The 21,402-nt window shown below is 35.5% G+C and overlaps 1 protein-coding gene, 2 long non-coding RNA genes and 1 pseudogene across 14 annotated transcripts; 3 read left to right on the top strand and 1 right to left on the bottom strand.

Moving 5' to 3' along the window:
- Positions 1-278: 278 nt before the first annotated feature.
- On the bottom strand, positions 279-3,297 carry LOC107467018 (LRR receptor-like serine/threonine-protein kinase GSO1; annotated as a pseudogene).
- Positions 2,701-10,047, top strand: LOC107465928 (uncharacterized). Of its 7 annotated transcripts, none has more exons than XM_052260002.1 (6): positions 2,701-3,355; positions 4,728-5,393; positions 6,326-8,028; positions 8,877-9,261; positions 9,490-9,619; positions 9,777-10,047. In XM_052260002.1, exons 4-6 carry the CDS (start codon positions 8,893-8,895, stop codon positions 9,923-9,925), a joined length of 648 nt encoding a protein of 215 aa, XP_052115962.1. In that variant the 5' UTR covers positions 2,701-3,355; positions 4,728-5,393; positions 6,326-8,028; positions 8,877-8,892; the 3' UTR covers positions 9,926-10,047. The 7 variants fall into 7 exon arrangements, with proteins under 7 accessions (XP_052115962.1, XP_052115965.1, XP_020982725.1 ...); XM_052260005.1 differs by having other exon boundaries at positions 2,702-3,355; positions 6,326-7,316; XM_021127066.2 differs by having other exon boundaries at positions 2,703-3,355; positions 6,326-7,316; positions 8,437-9,261.
- A 58-nt stretch (positions 10,048-10,105) lies between these two features.
- LOC127739677 (uncharacterized) lies at positions 10,106-13,839 on the top strand. Of its 4 annotated transcripts, none has more exons than XR_008008173.1 (5): positions 10,106-11,231; positions 11,677-11,759; positions 11,851-11,916; positions 12,018-13,629; positions 13,818-13,839. It is a non-coding gene; the product is annotated as an uncharacterized LOC127739677 (long non-coding RNA). The 4 variants fall into 4 exon arrangements; XR_008008177.1 differs by lacking the exon at positions 13,818-13,839 and having other exon boundaries at positions 10,106-10,659; positions 10,799-11,231; positions 12,018-13,793; XR_008008174.1 differs by lacking the exon at positions 13,818-13,839 and having other exon boundaries at positions 12,018-12,275; positions 13,039-13,793.
- Positions 13,840-13,841: 2 nt separating this feature from the next.
- LOC110272443 (uncharacterized) lies at positions 13,842-15,934 on the top strand. Of its 3 annotated transcripts, none has more exons than XR_008008169.1 (6): positions 13,842-14,367; positions 14,447-14,542; positions 14,672-14,795; positions 14,962-15,020; positions 15,117-15,196; positions 15,328-15,934. It is a non-coding gene; the product is annotated as an uncharacterized LOC110272443 (long non-coding RNA). The 3 variants fall into 3 exon arrangements; XR_008008170.1 differs by having other exon boundaries at positions 15,102-15,196; XR_008008172.1 differs by having other exon boundaries at positions 14,447-14,551; positions 15,102-15,196.
- Positions 15,935-21,402: the final 5,468 nt, after the last annotated feature.

Raw genomic sequence — 21,402 nt, 5'->3', positions numbered from 1 at the left:
AACAAACTTAACACTTAATCAAAAGTATACAAATTAAATCGTTTTAAATTTGAGATAACGAATATTAAAATTAATTATTAGTAATAAATCAAACCCTTTCACATGAAAATAATAACTAAAAATCTTATTATTTAATTTTTTATCTACGAAAATCCTGATCTTTTTAATCAAAGAGACTTTTGTCCCTTACAATTTTTTTATAAAAGTAGTTTAATTTTATAAATTTTTTGTACTATAATCTATAATATTAGAACAAAACCAATATAATTTTAAAATATTTATATTCTCGTAACTACGTTACGGGTAAAACTACTAGTTGCTACTATGATTGCCGCCACTTGCATATTTGATAGCTGCATTTGCATTTTCCCCTGTGATGTGGAGCATGGTACCAATGGTGGGCCACACAAGCCTTCATTTTTGAGGAATGAGCTTCTTGGGAACCCCGAAAATGTTGAGGGAATCTGGCCTTCAAGATTGTTGCTAGAAAGATTCACTACATGGAGGCTTGTGAGTTTTCCCAGTGATGAAGGAACCCTGCCTTGTAGCTGATTGAAAGAAAGATTTAGTCTTTCTAGCTTCATAAGGTTTCCAAGTGAAGATGGAATCTCACCGGTGAAGCGATTTTTACTCAAGTCTAAGATCACTTGCAATTCAGCAAGATCCCCTATCTCTTCTGGTATGGAACCTGTCAAGAAATTCTCTGAGAGCCTGAGCTCATAAAGCTTGCTGCATTGCCGAATCATTGAGGGGATGCGGCCGGAGAGACTATTGCTTTGTAAGTCTAGAACATTGAGGCAAGTGAGATTTCGATGGCTTCATTTGATTCATGTAGCCGACCCCACTTAGTGGGACAAGGCTTTGTTGTTATTGTTGTGGGATTTCCCGAGAGATTGTTGTGATGGAGAGAGAGCTTAAGCAAATTTGAGCATTTACCAAGCTCAGAAAGCACCCTGCCATTGAAGTTGTTGTATGAGAGATCTAGCTCACCAAGTGTTTGTAAGATTGCCGACCACGGAGGTAGTTGGCCAGTGAACCTGTTATTACTCAGGAGCATGTGTTCGATTTTGTGAGAGTTCGAGAGTTGAGGTGACACGTCTCCTGTTAAGTTGTTGAATGACAAATCGAGGAAGTTAAGCTCAGTAAGGTAGGAAAACTCTGAAGGAATGGCTCCGGTGAGATTATTGTATGCGAGCCGGAGACGGCTGAGGTTTTGGGAATTGCCTAATGTAGAAGGAATGGGACCTGAGAAGCTGTTGTTAGTCAAGTCCAGAATAGTTAGAGAATTTGAGCCAGTGAGAGGAGAGAAACTTCCACTGAACCTGTTGTGGGAAAAATTTATGGTTTTGAGGTTCTTGAGAGCAAGAAGTGAACGAGGGAGAGGTCCTTCAAAGGAGTTGTTGTAAAGGGTAATTTTGAAGAGTTCTGAAAGATAACCGAACGTGGGTGATATCGAACTGGACAAGCTGTTATCTGCTAATGCTAATATCTGAGGACTCTTACAGTACCCCATGCTTGGAGGGATTGGACCAGACAAATCATTCTGCCTCAGATGAAGAACAACCAAGTCCTTAAGCTTGCCTATAGTTTCTGGAATCGGCCCAGTAAAGTGGTTTCCAAAGAAGTCGATTTCCCTTAAGCTTGTGCAGTTTGTTAACTCTCTCGGTATGGTTCCAGACATCTGGTTATCATAGAGGTAAATGGTGATCAATCTATGAAGCCTTCCGATCTCCACTGGGATTGTACCTGTGAAAGAGTTACCAAACAGGAAAAGGCCTTCCAACCTAGTAATATTTCCGATTTCCGGAGGTAAAGATCCAACAAAGCTGTTGTTGTTGAGCACAAGATCAGTGAGGTTCTGCAGCATGTCAAGGTTGGATGGAAGCTCTCCTTCAAAGCTATTGTCAGAAAGATCCAACTGTTGGATTGAGGAACAGTCGAGTAGCTCCAAGGGGAATTTTCCATACAGCATGTTTTGAGATAAGAAAAGCTGCTCAAGCTTTGAAGAACCTTTGAGGCAGAAGTTGCTTGGAATGCTACCGGTGAAAGCATTATCAGACAGAACCAGGGACACGAGATTCTGTAATTTGGTATTGAGGAGTGGTATTGGTCCCGAAAGGTTGTTTTCGGACAAGTCTAATGTCTGCAGCTGGGTTAGACTGTTGAGCTCAGAAGGAATTTCTCCATTGAGTTTGTTTCCAAGCAAATTCAGGTATGTCAAGTTGGAAAGATGACTCAGGGTTTTAGGAATTGACCCAGAGAGAGTATTGTTGGCAACATTCAAAATTTTGAATGATTTAAGAGAGCCTATAGAGGAGGGAATGTTCCCATCAAGCATGTTGTTTGATGCTGCAAAGTTTTCGAGCATTTCGCAGCCTTGAATATCTTCAGGTATGGTGCCACTAAAGCTGTTACTTTGCAAATCAAGAGAAACCAGATTCTTCAATTCACCAATCCCGAATGGTATGCTACCATTCAAGTTGCAGTAGCCTAATCCCAACACTGTCAACTTTGTTTTTTTTTTTATTTTTTGGTTTCCCACGGTATCCCCCAACCCGGCAGGTTAAAGACTAATCCGCCGCGGTACTGAGCTCCATTTAAGGGTTTGCCGCTGGCCAATGAGTTGCTGCATGCACAAGGCGGGATTCGACCCCAACACTTATTTAAGTGGACTAGTGAGCTAACCACTAGACCAACCCAACTTGGTTCTGTCAACTTTGTTAACAATACTAAACAGTGGAAAGCCCATACGAAAAACAAAAAAAGCCCATTTTTGTGACAAAATTACCCATTTGTCATAACAGTAAATATTTAAAATTTATGTATATTATTAGCATTGAAGTAATCCTTCATTATTGCTTCAGAGGATGTTTATCGCTATAATCAACAATGACATGTGTCACTTCTCTATTCGCTGGTCAACCACTAGGCACCTTTAGACACCACATCCATAGCTACCAGAGAACTGACCTATATATATATACACATAAGTATTATTGTCTTTCCATATAAATAAAAATTATTCTCTCCTCCTGCTCCTGATCACTATCAGTCACCACCGCCGTCCGCCATCTCCTACCCCCTCACCGCTGGCAATGCCAAGCTCCCACCCTCTCCTCGCGTGCCTGAGTCTCATCGGTCATCCTGTGGAGAAGAAGCAGAAGATCATCGTCGCGCCTAGCCAGTCGAAGAGAATATCGCTGTCGTTGCCTGACCCACCCGAGGAGAACATCATCGTCGCCTCCTGACCCATCCGAGGCAGCAGCATCGCTTTAGAGCCTCTGAGCGTCTCTGCATCTTTGCCTCTATGCCTCGTCACCGATCTTCGTCGTCCGCTCAGCTGCTCTTCCTCCCGGTAAGTTATGTGAACTACTATTTAAATTCATTCAGTTGTGGTTTTAGGGTTCATCTATCATATTATCTTTGTGATTTTAATTTATTTTGAAAAATTTGTTAATTATTATAGTATTGTTCTTATTTATGTGATTTATGTTAATTATAATTTTAGGGGTGTGCATGGTCCGACCCGAAGACCTGACCCACCCCGAACATTTTAGAGCCTAATTTGGTATGATTTTACCGGATCTAAGGTCGGGTAAGAGTTTTCAAAAGTAGACCCGATCATTATTTCAGGTCGGGTCGGGCCATAGCTCGATCATCCGAACCCGGCCCGGTGGCCCGGTCCTCATACACAAATTAAGACTATTCTTATGATGAATTTAAGTATTGTAAACTTTAATATTTTGTGTTATTAGTCGTTATAAGACTATAAGTTAATGTTTTATGTTTAAAATGCATAAGATTTTAGACTAATATATAATATTGTGTTATTTGTATTGATTTAAATATTTGGTGTTATTAGACAATATTAATATTGATTGTGGTTATGTTTTAATTTTAGAGAAGGGTTGGTTCTTGTTATATTTTTCTAAGTGAATTTTACCATGTCAAATAATGGTTGGAGTCTTGGAAATTTGGATATTTTTACATATTAACTTACAAGAAGGTATCAAGGTAATGTAATGTTAACGGTCCAGTTTTCATCCGATTTTTACCTGGTATAATCGTGGCCCAAAAGTGTGTAGATTTTATCGGATCTAGGGATGGGTTCGAGTCTAACAAATAAGTCCTGTATATATTTCGTGTCGGATCTAGGTCACTTCAAACCCGGTTTCACCCAGCCATGAATACTCCTAATAATTTATATTTCTGATTTCTGATTCTGATTATTCTTGATTTTAATTTTGTTAATTATAATTTATATTTTTAATTTCTGATTTTGATTATTTTCTGATTTTAATTCTGTTAATTATAATTTATATTAGTTATTAATTTGTATATTTGTATATTCAAATAGGAGCTTGCACAAATATTGAATTGAAGCTTAATATTTTTAACTCAAAATTATACAAACCTTTTTTAATCCCATGTGATTTTTTTCCCTTCTCTTTCTAAAACATTAACCTTATACTACGAAATTAAACCTACATTATTAATTTAGTATATTATATATATGATAGTATAGCTAAATTTAAAAAAAAAATTAATAATCAATAATTTCAAATCTCCTCGTACATTTTTGTTCTTTGCTTATACATTGTTATGCTAATACTTTGACTCAACTCAAAATATTTGGTGACCACATGATGGTTTCTTAATAATAAATAGAACTATTTTTATAACGTCCTCTTCTTCAAATTGAATTATCGTGACAAATTCATTTTCAGGACCATTTTTCTTGATCAACACAATGTTCTGAAAATTAAAGGGGATCGGCCAGCCGAACGATTTAACCGCGAACCGACAATAATAATAGTTTGGTTAAATAAGTGAAACCGTTGTATAAAAAACCGGTGAAAAATCGTTGAAGCAGACAAGAATCAGTCGGTTGGACCGAACCGAAACCTGCCCGGTTTACACAAAAACGGAAGCAGCTTCGTTTCTTTCTCCCTTTCCCCCTTTCTTTCTTTCGTTCAGAAAGAAATCAAGCAACCCCAGCCAAAAAACCCTAGCACTGTAAGCCTACACCACCGCCGCAAGGAGTGGCATACTGCCGCGTCCGTCGCACTCAAAGTTCGCCATCCGTCCGTCTATCTAGCTTCCCTCGTGATCCAAGTCTTCAACTCCTGTTCGCTGTCACCGATCACGGCTGCTTCCTCGAGCTCGGCGTCCGTCGTTTTTGTCTGCTTAGCCGCGCTTCCGTCGCCGTTTGTTTGCCGTTCACGTTCGCGTCTCCGTTCGTGTTCTTCGCCGTTCACTGTTCGCGTTCACTCGCTGTTCACCGTTCGAGTTTGCATTCGTGTTCGTCTGGAAGCCACGTTAATCTGCTTCAAACACTGCGACCAACCCGCGCGCTCTACCTAGCCGTCGAACTGCTCTCTTTTGTCGCAGCCGTGAGTTCCGTAAACCCGCCACTATACTCACACAACACCAACACCAATATTCTGCTTCAAACTCTGCAACTTCTGATTTCTATTACGATAAGTAACTATTTGATTTGGTAGTGGTTTGGATTATTTCATAGACTGAATTAAAGTTACAATAGTTATGTTCTCTTCTCTATCACATTGATATTAAGCTTTGAATTCTCTTATTTTATTTTAATTTTACCGCACTCACATTGGTTCTGCTGCTGTTTTGTGGTTTGTGATTTTTTTGGGTAGTGATATGCTGCGGGTGATGTCTTGTTTTGTGTTTCTGTTTTGTGACTTAATAATGCCCAGATTGTGACTGCCCTGTTCTTGCTGTCCTTTGAATGCTGCAAATAGAAGGAATGGATCCTATCAATTGTTTAAAAAAATTGATGGGGTAAAGTGTGATCTTTAACCCTTCATTCATCTCTCTCGTATTTATTTTTGGTCCCACTTACAAAATTAATGGTGAGAGATCACATTTTACTCCCTCAATTGTTAAAAAAAATTGACAGGAGAAAATAGACTGATTCTGCCATGTAATAAAGAACCTTAGAATATGTGTAGATTGTCTTGCTGAATAATCACTTAGTTAATTTTTTTTGTTGTTAAAAAAATCATCACTGAACTTTGAATTTGTTATTTTTTTGATCATTTAAATTGAAAAAGTATTTTATATTAGTGACTAATTTAGGATATATTTTTGCTTTATTAGTTATGTCTAAGAATTGATACCTGATTTATTAATATGTTTGTGAACGCATGCATTTTAATTTTTAATTTTATTTTTATAATTTTATATTTTTATTTAATTATGACCAGTCAATTGGAATCAGTAACAATAGATGAGAATAAATGGTATAATAATAAGGTTGAACAAAAACGAGTATTAAATGATAGGATAATCATTTCAGATGCAACATTGTTCGGTGGGAGAAAGATTAAACTGTTTGAAGTATCAAAGGAGGACAACCAAGAAGTTGAAAGACAGAAAAGGTGTTTTCAGACTTCTCTAAGACTATTATCACCAGAATTCTTCCTACAAGGTCTCTTTGTTTTTGAGAAGAATGTCAGAGGAAGAAGGTAGTGGTTTTCATATATGACTAGTATGACGCTGACTTAAAAGATGTTTGGGTTCGGAATTGGAAAAGTTTCAAGGGTTATGTGAAATAGATTTTAAGTGGTTTGTTAAGTTTGTATGAACAGATGGAGATTTTTCATGGAGATATAAGTTGAGAAAGTAGGTATAAGTTTGTAAAATGTGGTGATAGAGTGCTGCTTACAGGAGTGGAGGAAAATTTTTTCTTTGATTTCCCGAAGTACAAAAATGTTGTCATTAAGAAGGAGATGGTTTGGTTACGTAAAGTTATTACGTTCATCAAATCTTTAATTTAAACGTGTATATTAACTTACCACTCTAAAAAATTGAAGAACATTTTACATTCTGTTGGAGGTTTCCCAAGATTTGATGAACGTAATAACTTTACGTAACCAAACCATCTCCTTCAATGATAATATTTTTGTGCTTAGTAGAATCAGAGAAAAAATTTTCCTCCACTCCTGTAATCAGTATTCTATCACCACATTTTACATACTTATACCTATTTTCTCAGCTTATATCTCCATAATACATCTCTATCTGCGCATACAAACTTGACAAACTACTTAAAATGTGTTTCATATAAACTTTGAAATTTTTTCAATCTCGAACTCAAACATAAGTCAGCATCATAATGGTTATATATGAAAACCACTACTTCCTCCTTTCCAACATTCTTCTCAAAAATAAAGAGGCCTTGTAAGAAAAATTCTGGTGACAGTCTTAGAGGAGTCTGAAAACACCTTCTCTGTTGAACATACGCCAAGATTGCTGCTTTTCTTGAATATCTTGAAACTTCCGTTGAGGTATTGCTCTCCTCCACCGCTTCAAAGCAATAAAAAGTCAATACTAGAATTAATCACTGCAGCTATATGTACTATAAGAAAGTCAAAGTTAGGTTCTCAACATCTCTAGTTTCTCACCCATCTTCTTTGATTGGTGTGCTTTCATCAAATTGGTTAAATTGGTCTGTTCATATTGCTTTTATCGCAAACGGTGCCGCTTAATGTAGGACCATAACTTGAATGAATTAAATTGGCTGATTAGTTTCATACCTATACGGCTATACCACAACCATTATTGGTGTCAATGATGGCTGGTCTGAGTGGTGACCAGAATTTCAAAATATAAACTTTTATTTTCTTAGTCAATTAATTTTGAGTCTAAATATTGAATTAAAAAAAAAACTACGATTTTACTAAAGAGATGAGAGAAGAGAATAGGGTACAGGCATGGTAGTTGAGAGCTGAAGGAGACAATGGTGGTGGTGATAGAGCAGCGTGATACTCTAGATCGAAATGCGAATCCATTCAACACTGCCGCTTTTGATGGTTTTGAAACTGCGAGTGACACGGACCTTGGCAGTGATGCTGAAGGCGAGCATGGCAGAGCTAGCTGCTGTCAAGAACGATCAACCGCTGCCGAAGTTGCAACACCAGCATGCGGAGCTGGAGCATGGAGCATGGAGCATGGTGTTCTCCGAGTAATGATCTCTCCATCGATGAGGAATTGAATCTGGTTGGGTTTCGAAATTTCATCTTTTGGGAAATTTTTGCATTTTTTCGACAACTTTCTCCTTTGATCATAATTTTTTTAGTAATGATCATTTTTTTTTATTTTCATTTTCTAGTGCTTTCAATTGGTTTGTCAAAATAATTTATAATCAAACTTTTGACAGAAAGGAAACTAAGCAATGTTTTATAAACTGCACTAAAAATTTGAAGCAGTGAAGTCTTGATGTTGATTGTGGCATTTAAAACATGCATATGCATTTAAGTCCAAAAACACAAACACGATGCTTTTTGATGATGAAGAGAATGATTGAATGGTGATGCCTTATTTTGGATACCTTGCCTCACTTTGGATACCTTTTGGCTCAGAATAAAGTTTTATCTCAACAATTAAATGCAATTACTCAATACATAGGAGGAATGCAAGAAAATTCCTATGCTGTGAGTAATGGACTATCTCAAAGTGAAGGAATGGATTATGGATACTCCTCCATAGAGCAAGTAAATTACATTGATAAGCATCACAATGACCCCTTTTCCAAGACCTATAATTCTGAATAGAGAAATCATCCAAATTTTGGGTGAGAAAATCATAATCAAAAACCCAATAATTTCAACAATAACCATCAACAGAACCAGTTCCAACCTCAACATAATACCTTCAACCCCCATCAACAAAACAACCACCAACAACAATCACCATCCTTCACTCAACCATCTCAAGACTCCCAAAGGCTTACCAACCTTGAACTTGCACTAGAAAAACTCTCCCAAAGCACACACACACACAACATCAACAAAATAACCTTGAATTAGCCTTGGAAAAACTTTCACAAAAACCACCTCTTTCACCAGGAATCAAGAAGCTTCAATGAGAAATTTGGAGATACAAATGGGCCAACTTGCTCAAAGAATGGAAAAATCCACAAATTTTTTTTCCAGTGATACAATCCCAAACCCACAGGAAGAATGCAAGGCTATTTATTTGAGAAATGGAAAGGTAGTAAGAGAAGAGAAGGAAGAAACCAAGGAGTCCAGTGACAAACAAGGGAAAGAAGCAACAGAGGACATCATTCAGCAAGAGGAGCATGTGACTCCCACCATACTTTTTGTAGATAGAAAGTATGAGGAGGCATTATTCCAGTATGAACTTGCCCTACAAGTTGCACTTAACATGTCTTCATCGGTGGAAGTACGTTTGATCTGCCATGCAAATCGTGCTGCATGCTATCAGAAACTGGTATGCTGTTCTTTTATCCTGTTAATTAGAATTGCATTTGTTATCCCGTGAACTCTTGCACAAAGTAAGAGTAAATATTAGGTAAAATTTGGTCAACTAAGTTGATGTTACTTTTTAGGCTATTTACTAATTTGACATAAACTAATTTATGTCCCTGCTAAATTTGAAGGTGATTGAGTTTAGACTTTAGAACCTGATTTTCTGTTGACTTCTGCCAAATATATCCAGGGAAAATATGACAGCACAGTTAAAGAATGCACACAAGCATTAGAACTGAACCCTGCATACATTATTAAAGCATTGGCAAGAAGAGGAGAAGCCCATGACAAGCTTGAGCATTTTGAAGAGGCCATTGCTGGTGAGTTCAAATTTTATATTGGGGCTTAGTATACTTGCCTCCCTTCAGGAAGTGAATGTTTTTACTGATGACATTCAATTTTTTACTAATTTTCTGCTTAATTCTAAATTGACTTTTTCCATTTCTCTATTTTTTTTTCCTTGACAATAATTGGCAGATATGAAAAGGATCTTAGAAATTGATCCGTCAAATGATCAAGCCAGGAAGGGTATTTGCCGACTTGAGCCGCTTGCTGCAGAAAAGCGGGAAAAGATGAAGGAAGAAATGATGGACAAGTTTTTTGTTGTCTTTATCTTTGTTTTCTAATTATATTTGTGCAGAATAGTTCACGGGCATGCTTTCCGTAAATTACCTGTTATTTGTTGTCCAATATGATGCCCTTTTCTCTCTCTCTTTCTGCTAGAAAACTAACATGCAAATTCGCCTTGTCTAAAACTAAGTCGTTTTATTCTCTCCTGTCTTGATCTTCCAAGGCTTTAGGTTCATTTTCCCCCACTCTTTGTTATTATTATTATTTGGCTAAAAAATGCACTTTCTAGTTTCTAATAGGTGCATAACAATAAAATACTCTCATATGGGATAACATAAGTACATAACTAAGGAAATGGAAATTGTTAACATTACTAACCGAGTTAGATCCCTTACTGCATCGGGCCATTGTTTCTACATTTTGCTGTTCCAGATCTTTGAGGTATAGGCGGAATGAAGGTTTTGACTAAGTCGTTTTATTCTCTCCTGTCTTGATCTTCCAAGGCTTTAGGTTCATTTTCCCCCACTCTTTGTTATTATTATTATTTGGCTAAAAAATGCACTTTCTAGTTTCTAATAGGTGCATAACAATAAAATACTCTCATATGGGATAACATAAGTACATAACTAAGGAAATGGAAATTGTTAACATTACTAACCGAGTTAGATCCCTTACTGCATCGGGCCATTGTTTCTACATTTTGCTGTTCCAGATCTTTGAGGTATAGGCGGAATGAAGGTTTTGACTAAGTCGTTTTATTCTCTCCTGTCTTGATCTTCCAAGGCTTTAGGTTCATTTTCCCCCACTCTTTGTTATTATTATTATTTGGCTAAAACTTTTTGATATTTGTTTATTTTTGCTATGATTACCGAAATATTGATATGGACAAGATCCCTAGTTACATTGAATCAAAGTTTTTGCCATTTCAGAGAGAAGGTGTATGGTATGTAGACGTTTGCTAACTTTTTCACCAGCAGACCATTTTTTGGTATATTTTTTCTGTCTTGGTAATCAGCTCTTATATTATGCTCTCATTTATGTTTTAGTTATTTGTTTTCAGGTTTATTTTGCTTCCACTGAGGTTTGTCTGTTTTAATCATATGTCAGCATTTGCTATTTTATTTTTATTATTTCTGAGGGGCAGAGCACAATGAATAGAGGAATTAATCTATATCTATATGTTATTATGGTGGAAACCCATGAAATTTGATAAAGTACTTCATCTTTTGCTAATAAATCATGCTCATAGGAGTGATTTCCCCTTTTTTTGTCAAAAAACAATTCAGGTTTGGTTGTATATGAATCATACTATCTGAAGAATCTCAGGAAAAGAGGACTATTGCAACTCTTCCGGTTACAAAGGTAACAAGCTTCAAAGCTACAATTACATGCTTGCTTCTGGTATACTTGCCTTTAAAGTATCCATCTGTCTATCAAGCATAGAGATTTGTGGGAAAAATTTGGAGAGAATTAAAAAGTATTTAAACAAATAAGCAAACAAACAAATGGGAGTCTGGTGTCATATGTAAAACCTTTTAGAGAGCTAAGATGATATTCTTTTAATTTTACTTTCCTTTTAAATAAATAAATAACCAGCTTCAAGCACATGCAGAATCGTGTGCAAGTACTCGAGTAATGTGAACCCATGTTTCCCTCTTCCCAATGTGAGAGTCCGGTGTCGTGTAAAATAGTTTTACTTATTATCATTCATGTTTGACTTTCTTGTTCATTTAGTTGTAATAGTCACCTGCTAGCTGCTGAGTAATCTTTCTTGATCTAATTCTCTCATGCTTTGTTTCAAGTGAAGACTAAAAATGTCAGAAAGCTCAATATTCAATATTGCTTAGTGGAACTCCTGCCTTATTCCGACCAATAGAACTGTTCAAGCAGGTATTCCTTTTGTCTGATTATATGTAATACCTTGTATATGTTCGACATTGGTGGAGACATTTGAGGATATCTTTGTAATTGTGTTTGACAGATGGAAGCTTTGTATCCTGATGCATATAAGAGTGTTCATTAATATGGTAACCGAAATTGCAAGGATGTAAGTCGTCTCTTCTTTACTAATGAGATTCTTCAAAGCAGCCAGTTTTCTTTTATTGATGGATGTTTATTCTAACTTTCAATTTTTCATTTCTCTTCTAGGGAGTTTTTGGAGTTTATCAAGGGGTAAGTAATCATGAAGAATTACACAATTTGATGAAGGTGACAGTGATGATACGAAGGCTTAAAAAAGTTGTTCTTTCTCAACTTCCTGTAAATTGTAGGCAACAAGTGCGCTCGTTTATCTCCATCTCTTCTATCCAATCTGCAGTGCACTCTTTTGCTATTGTTTGTTTCAATCAATGAGCATTCACAGCATGCTCATGAAACTTGGAACTTTTTTTTTTTGTTGATCCTCAGGTCTAGGGATGTCAATGGGGCGGGGGCGGGGGATGCCTCCCTGCTCCCCGTCCTCGCCCCCAGAATTAATCCCCATCCCCGCCCGATCCCCGTCATGGGGGGATAATTGTCCCCATCCCCATTCCCCGCATTCCCCGTATTCCCCGCAGGGCCCCATTCCCCATCCCCTTATGTTTAACATTCATGTTAGTAAAAAATATCAAAAAAATAAAAAACAAACTAGAAAATACTATTACAAACACAAACATATCTTATCCAAGATTATAAGTCCACAAATACAACATAGTAAATTATAGTCCATAAAATAAAATCTTAAAATACAATTTCCATTCTAAAAAAAAAAATAAGATATAGTCTTTAACATCAAGTGGAAACTGGAGAGAGTTGGGGCTGTGGGAGAGAACAGCGTATAGTGCTGTGGGAGTTTTGGAGTTTGAACAAAGTGGGAATAGAGAGTAGATGGCGCAGCAAACAACACAGTGAGTAGGGAAGATTGAATAATAGGGTTAGGGTTTTTTAATTGGTGAAATTACTAAAAAACCCCTATGTTAGAAATAAAGTAAGGTTATTTAAGAAATTTCAAACATTCGGGGAATTATCGAGGATGGGGCGGGGATCCCCGCTCGGGTCCTCACGCCTGTCTCGGGAGAATTTTGCTCCCCATCCCCATCCCCACGGGGAAAATTCCCCACAATCGGGCCCCATTCGGGGCGGTCCCTGCGGGGATCCCCGCCTCCTGGGGATTTTTGACACCCCTACTCAGGTCTTCTTAGACTTAGCTGACAAGGACATGAAGCAAACTAATGCTTTATTCCGTGAAGTAATTCAACATATTTGTTTTGCATCTATATCTTGAGACTAGTATAGCATCATGCAGTTCTTGTTATTTGTGTTTGAGCTAGTTATAGAATACAATTCCTATTTTGTTGACAATATGCTTATTTTGGGCATATAATTTTTTTTTTTTGTATTTTCTCGACTGTGGATGTCATTTATTTGAACTATGTGATTGTTATTTAGATTATGAGTAATTTTCTAAAACTTCCACTTCTGAAAACGGTTCAAAAAATTTCTCACCACTCTTCACTGGTAATGTTGTGGTAAGTTTTCTACTTTTCTTTCTAAAATTTGGTTATTTGACTTGGAAATGGTAATATGTACTCTCCATTTTCAGTTTGAGTCTTGGTAAAATCTAACCAATATTAGTTTCTTTTTTCTTTTTTTTTTATTTTTATTTTTTATTTTTTATACTGCAGTTGGAGGTGGTAAAACCGTAAAAGCCAAAATTAAGTCTGTCAAATCAAAAGATGAGGGTGAATCTCTTAAGTTTACTCATAAGAATCTGATTGACAAGGTTTGCACAGCTCTGAACATAATGTTGACTTGTACAATTTGTTTGGAAGTTTTTCTTATTACCTAGAACTATGATAGGTTTATAGTTTCTACTGCAACATTTTCTCAGGCCTTGGCCTATATGCGAGTAGTTTAAATCATTTTGACTGGTATATGATCAAAACTGAGTTATGATATATTCGATTCCAGATATGTACTGATTCTGCAAATGACTGCAGCTATATGTACTATAAGAAAGTCAAGTTAGGTTCTCAACTTCTCGAGTTTCACACCCATCTTTGATTGGTGTGCTTGCATCAATGTTGGTTAAATTGGTCTTTTCATATTTCTTTTATCGCAAACGGTGCCCCTTAACGTAGGACCATAACTTGAATGAATTAAATTGGCTGATTAGTGTAGTGAAAATGTCAGCATATGGCTTTTTCCTACATATACCACAACTATTATTGGTGTCAATGTTGGCTGGTCTGAGTGGTGACCATACACACGAATGGTAAACTAGATCATATTTTATTTCTTATATTTCATCCATCCTCCTGTTGCCCCCAAATAATTGTGTATGCTTAGTTTGAATGTTTGATTTCTTCAATTTTTTTTCTCTTGCTTCCATCTTGATGCTTCGTTTGGGCTATTGGTGGTTATCACATGTAATATGTTGTGATCACGGCAGGCAGGTTTTAAGTTTCTTATATTTGCGCACCATCAGCCAATGATAGATGCGATACATGAGTGCCTTCTTGTAAGACCAGTTCAATTTTACTCATTTTTTTTTAACTTGGAAATTATAAACACTTACAAAAACTGTTGAAAATTTCCAGGGGAAAAAAGTGGGTTGCATCCGGATTGATGGAGGTAGACCTGCTGCATCAAGGCAACAATTGGTTACAGATTTCCGGGAAGAGGACTCTATCAAGGTAGCTGTGGTATGGTTATATTTTGTCGGTGTATTTCTTCCATGTTTTTCCAGGAAAAGTATCTTTTCTGTTGCATTGGTTAATATTTTTGCTTGAGATAATGATTTCATGTGACATGTTATCATGCAGCCATCCATTAATGCTGGAGGAGTTGGATTAACTTTAACTGCTGCAAGCAGTTATATTTGCAGAACTATCTTGGACTCCTGGTTACCTATTTCAGGCCGAAGATCGTGCTCATAGAATTGGCAAGGTATTCTCACACTCGTTAAGTAGAAGAAGGGAGTTGTTACTAGTTGCATGACAACATTAAGAAAACAAATAATCTCAAATGAGAAGAACTCTCATGTCTAAATTTTTGAGTTGCAAAGACAACATGTGCTCTTATGGTTCTTTGACTAGTTAGTTCTTGTTTACAGGTCTCTCCGGTAAATATATATTACTTGCTGGCAAATGATACGGTTGATGACATCATATGGTAAGTGCTGTCATTTCTGCAGTCTGTCGCTGCTTGGTATAGTGTTGACTTAACATTTATTGTGCATTGATGATCTTCTAGATTTTTACATCTTAGGGATGTGGTGCAATTCAAACCGGATAATTTGGGGCTGGTACATCTCTACATCGTCTTGGAACTATCATATGTAACATATGGTAAAATAAACTGGTGGTTCTATTCTGGTTTATATTTATATTTTGTCAAGATTTATACTCAAGTAGTATTTGAGAGTTACTTTTTGATGTTTTTGAGAAACCATTCTGAATTTTAGTTATTGAAAAATCAGATGTTAGATGGCCATGAGAACACTTTAGCTGTGTCAAATAATCAGCCATTGAGTAGCCCTGCAAAGCATACTACTATTGAGCATAGCCCTTTAAGGCAGAGAACTCTTGACCAGTTTGTCAGAAGATGTGATAACGCGGATAGGTCGGAACATCAGCCTGACCCGAAACGGCCCTGTTAGTCATGACTTGTGAGATACGCAAGATGGATTTCCATTTTCTCAGATACGTGGCCAGTGGCAAGTGAATCGGAACTTAAATGTTAATTTTTACATGCTGAAGTTTCCCTGTAGTATTAACCACGTGTGCTTACATGGGGAATTCACCTATGATGACACAAATGCCTTTTGAAGCTGAAATCCATTGTACAACAAATAATAGATTTTGAGTAGAACTGACTACACTAAATTATGTTGCTTGTGTTGGAGATAATGGTTTGGTTATGTGAAAATATGTATTGGAAGAAAATGTAGATCAAGTCACCCATTAGATTTTAGGTTTTCACTTGTTCTTAACTTTTTGCTCCCTTATGTTTTGTTTTAGTGTGGGGCACTGTACAGAGTAGTACATCATCATATATGAATTAGACTTGTAAATTCCTTTACTCCATATGCTTGTATCATTTTATTTTGTAGAAATAATCATCTTTGAATGAATACACTCGTAGAATCAATCCCTCAATAGCACCTGAGTTAAAACTGACCATCATGTTAGCTTTTTTTTTTGGTGTCTACTTTTTTTTTTGGTGTCTTTTGTTTAGGAAAATGACCTATTTTGATAATGTTACTTTTCTCCCTAAATTCATACGAACATATATTGAAAAAATCATGTGAGGAGTGAGATAAAAAAAAGTTAAAAATAACATTGTTATTTTCCTTCAATAATTTAGAAACTTGATTTGAATTTTTGGTAACCCGGACTAAGATTATTTTTCCTTCATCATTCGTATTATTTTCTTATTTCTTAGTCTAATCAATAATGTAATGAATGGATAATATTATAAATATGACTCCAATCAAAATTTTAAACTAAACTTTTTCAAAACAATCGTCGTTCTAACTTTAAGTGAAATTTCAAAATGTTCCTTTTCTTGACTCATGATTTTGGAAATTGCTTAGAAATAATGTGTACTATTAGTTCAATTAATTATTTAACGAGAAAAATAAATTTTTTTCTTAAATTGTTGAAAATGTTAAAAATTCTATTAAGTTTTATTTTGTTTCAATTTTAATTCTGAAGTATACCTCTGTTAAATTTTTTTAAGTTTACAAATTCAGCAACAATGCATGATATATATCTGATCTTTTTTTTGTAATTCCATTATGTCTGATTTGTTTATGTTAAATGTTGTTTTTGTGAAATTATTGCTAAATCAGTTTTAAAATTTTTGAAAATTAGCCGCCAAATATATATTTAATGCAAATTAAAAATTTTTAAAATAAAATTAAAACAAAACTAGATTAAGACCAGCGCGAAGGCACGATGTGCGGAGAGCTAAATTAATCATATTATATATAATATAAATTTAAAATATTATATATATTAGTTAGGGATATATTAGATAATATGTAAATTAATATTAAACTTATAAGTTAATTTGTAAAAATATTATACTATATTTATTTAGTTTGGCAATTTATATATGATTTAATAATATTATCATTAAAAAAAATAAAAAAATATATCATTTTAATATAGATAATAATTGTGTTTAACCGTTATTTTATAATTCAATTGAATAATAATATGAATTAGATTTAATTGATTAAAAAGGTTAAAATTTTGTTTAGTAGCATATCAAAATTAATTTAAATTTTATAACGGTTGATGATAAATGATAATTTAAAATAAAAAATTAATTCAAAATGTAATAATTATAAAAAATAAAATTATGCATAAATTAAACTATAAATAAAAAATATTTAATTGAGGTTTATTCACTTGATTTTATATAATTATTTTTTATTTTTTCTTTTTTTATGTTATATTTAAATACTATGGTACAATGATGAAACAATTCGATAAAATACAAGTATGAATATTATTAATGTTTTGATAATTAAAACCAACATTCAATTTTCTAATTTCATTTTTCATAAATCATGACAACATGTATTTTCATCAATATTATTACAACTAAATAATATTAATAAAAATGTAAATTGTTAAAAAAAAGAAGTGATATATACACGACAAAAATACTATATAACTTATGATATAATTACACAAAGAAATTGAAAAACTAATGAATACAATCACGCAATCACCTAATACATATGTTTAACAAATTAAAAAAATAAAAATAAAAATTATGGTTATCAACCAAATTCCTATTGTACAAAAATTAGTAAGAATGGAGAGAAAAAGGAGAAAGTGAAAGAGGTATGAGATTATGTGAGAGGAGATAAAGAAAATATGAAGTAAATATTGATTTATATAATAAATATAAGAATGAGTTGAAAGGAGAAGAGAAGGAATCCAAATTCTAACCAGCAGCCAGAGAAGAATACCAAAGAAATAGAAAGGCAACTCTGTTAAGCCTGATTAAAAGCTTTGCAAGTTCCTCGGTTAATGAGGTTAACACACAAAAAGGAGTTGAGTACAATGAGATGGAGAGTGGGACACAGAAGGAGGAGAGGAGAATTTTGGTCCTTGAGAAGAAATATAAAACTGAGAAGGCAATACAGATAGAGAATAGAGAAGAAAATTTAGAACAGAATTTTACCTCAGACGACATATTTTCCTTTAATGCTTTGGCCAGTGCACCTAAGACTAAAGTAAAATGCAAGTTGCGATTGAAGCAGATGGCAAGGAGAGGTAAAATGGGTAATAAGGTGACAAGGGGTTAAAAGGAGAACAGAGGAAAAAGGAGGATATGGCAGCAAGTAAGAAGCATTATTCGATAGAAACAAGTTAAACTGAGAAGGGGGAGGGTGCCACCCAACAATTGGCACCCAAGGATCCATGAATATGATAATGTGAAACTCTCAAAGTTTGGAAAATTTTCGTACAGTTCACAACATTAAAGGTATTGTTAAATCCCATTCCCTCGAGGTATTGTTTCTCTGTGAAACCAAAAACAATACCTTGCATGTGGAGAGGGTGATTAAGGATGTTGGTTTCTCGAATTTGTTTTACATGGACTCGATTGGACAGGTAGGAGGGTTAATGGTTGCTTGGAAGGAGGAAACGAAGGTGCAAATCAGAGCTTTTGAGTCTTTTCTTGTGCACTTTGCATGGGAGGATGGTCAAAATACAAAGATATGGGAGGTTTTTGTTGTGCACTTCCACACAGATGAAGCTATTAGAGAAGCTCAGTTTGGACAGTTAATTTGGGAGAGCATCGATTGGTGATAGGAGACTTTAATGCTATAAAGGCCCACCATCAGAAGGAGGGAGGGAGGATGAAATCAGCTTTATCCATTCAAAAATTCAATGATTTTATTAATGAAGCTGAGTTGGTGGATTTGGATATGAAGGCAAGAAGATCACATGGAATAATAGACAATTCGGAGGCAATTTTATTCAGGAAAGACTGGACAGAACACTTATTTCGACAGAATGGGGAGCAGAATATCCAAACAGTTTTGTGTCTCATTTAGATGGTACATGATCTGATCACTTTCCCTTGCTCATTAATTTAGAAAAAGAAGAAAGAAGGTCAAGAAGAATATTCAGGTTCCAAAAGTGTTGGTGCGATAAAGAGAGGTATTGGGAATTGTTAAACATGCTTGAGACTTGGAAGTAATGGGCTCACCCATGTTTAAATTGGCTGCAAAACTAAAATATTGCATCATAAATTGGTTGAATGGGAAAAATCAGTAGCTTCAAGCTCAAAACAACAGATCTAAAGTGTTCAGGGGAAATTGGAAGAAGAAAAAGGAAAAGGAGTATATGCAGGTGGCGCAGTAACCAGAATTTTGGAAGCTAAGTTAGAGGAGAACTTGGAGCAGGAAGAACGGTTTTGGAAGGAAAAATATCAGGTGCAATAGCTAAATTGGGGTGACAAAAACACAAAGTTCTTTCACCCAAAATTTCAGTCAAGATGCCAGAGGAATAAAATACAAGAACTCGTTGATGAAAGTGGTAATGTGGCCTCTGATCAATAGAGTATTGCGGCTGTAGCTTAAGAATATTTTGTTAATCTATTTACTTCTAATAATCCAAGGGAGCCTATGGAAGTTCTAGAAGAAATTCCTACGAAGGTGGATGCTTGCACAAACCGAATGCTCACTAGAACAGTAATAGAAAGTAAGATTAAAGCAGCAGTGTTTTCTATTAATCCATTTTCAGCTCCGGGAGATGATGTGTTTATAGGAAAGGTTTTCCAATTTTATTGGGAGCTAGTTAAAAATGATGTAATTAATGCAGTCAAGAGTTTCTTCTCAAGAGGTAAATTGTTGAAAGCTTTCAATCATACAAATATTTGTTTTATTTCAAAAATTAGAAATGCTAACACTATGAAGCACATTAGACCAATCAGCCTTAGTGGTATTTTCTATAAAATCATTTCAAAGATTTTGGGGGCAAAGACTATAACATGTAATGAATTAGGTGATAAGTGATACTCAGAGCACTTTCATTAGAGGATGATTGATTAGTGATAATATTTTAGTTATGCATGAGTTTATGCATTTTCTGAAGAATAAGAGTTATGGAGACTATGAATTGGCTCTGAAACTTGATATGAGCAAGGCTTATGATAGGGTTGAGTGAACTTTTGTGTGGGAGATTATGAACAAGATGGGATTTTGCAAAAAGTGGATGGACTGGATCAAAGAGTGTGTGACGACTGTTTCTTACTCCGTTACTGTGGAAGTTTAACCTCATGGTTTTTTCAAACCATGTAGAGGATTACGTCAGGGTGATCCCTCTCTCCCCCTATCTATTTTTATTCTGTGCAGAGGGTTTTTTCCGTCTACTCCACAAAGGAGAACAGAAGCTAGAGTTTTCTGGTTTGAGACTGAACCTCAGATGCCCTAAGATTAGTCATTTATTCTTTGCGGATGATTATATTTTGTTTAGCAAGTCATTTATTCTTTGGTCAAATAAAGTGCTTACCCAACAGATCTTCCAGCTGAGCTTTCAGTTCAGCCATTTCTAAAGGTGACATCCTGTAAGGAGTAATGAAAATCGGACTAACTCTAGGCACAAACTCAATTGCAAATTCAACCTCCCGATTAGGTGGAAATTCATTAATATCATTTGGAAATACATCTGGAAATTCACATACAATTGGAATCTGTTCTAAACTCTGATCATCACCTGATACTCCCACAGTTAGTAACATAATACCCTGATATTCAGTTCCAGAACAGTTTACTATCATAGAGTTCAAATAGTAACTATTCACCACAACCGACGCTTCTGATCCTTCCGGCATAAACTATACTGACTTCTCAGAACAATCAAGCAAAACATAATTTTTGGATAACCAATCCAATCCCAGGATGAGATCAAGACTAGTCATAGGCAAACAAATCAAATCATGCACAATTTTACGCTATCGTATTCGAAATGGAACTTGTGGACATCCTAATCTAGTCACTATAGCTTCATGAGTAGCATTATGTACTTTCAAATCATAATCTAAAACCACCATTCTCCATCCTAATTCATTAGCCTTTTCAAATGCAATAAATGAATGAGTTACTCCTGAATCAAATAAAGCATTTAAAATTTTACCAACCATTTCATAGTTGCCTCTAATCAGTGTCTCAGATCCCTCAGCACCTGCTGCAGAAGTGGTATACACTCTCCCTGGCTGCTGTACTCTACTTGTCTCATAATTCTTCTATCTGGACAATTATTGGCCAAATGCCCGGGCTGTTCACAAAAATAGCATACTCCAAGTCCTGATCTGCACGAAACTCCAGGATGATACTTCCCGCACCTCTGACAATTCAAATCCTGCTGTGGCTGCTTTCCAAATCTTCTTCCCTGATTAACATTAGTATTCAGTCTTCTGTAATTATCGTGGCCTTGATTCTGCTACAGAACAAAGCCTCCACGCTTGAAATTCCTACCGGAGCAAAGTTCCTCCCTGAAGTCCTCTGAAAAGGCACCCTCAAACTTCC

This window comes from Arachis duranensis, chromosome 1 (genome assembly GCF_000817695.3).
Source record: "Arachis duranensis cultivar V14167 chromosome 1, aradu.V14167.gnm2.J7QH, whole genome shotgun sequence".
In the NCBI taxonomy this organism is placed as follows: domain Eukaryota; kingdom Viridiplantae; phylum Streptophyta; class Magnoliopsida; order Fabales; family Fabaceae; genus Arachis; species Arachis duranensis.
The sequence above is the reverse complement of the archived record's forward strand: the minus strand, read 5'-3'. Positions and strand labels throughout refer to the sequence as shown.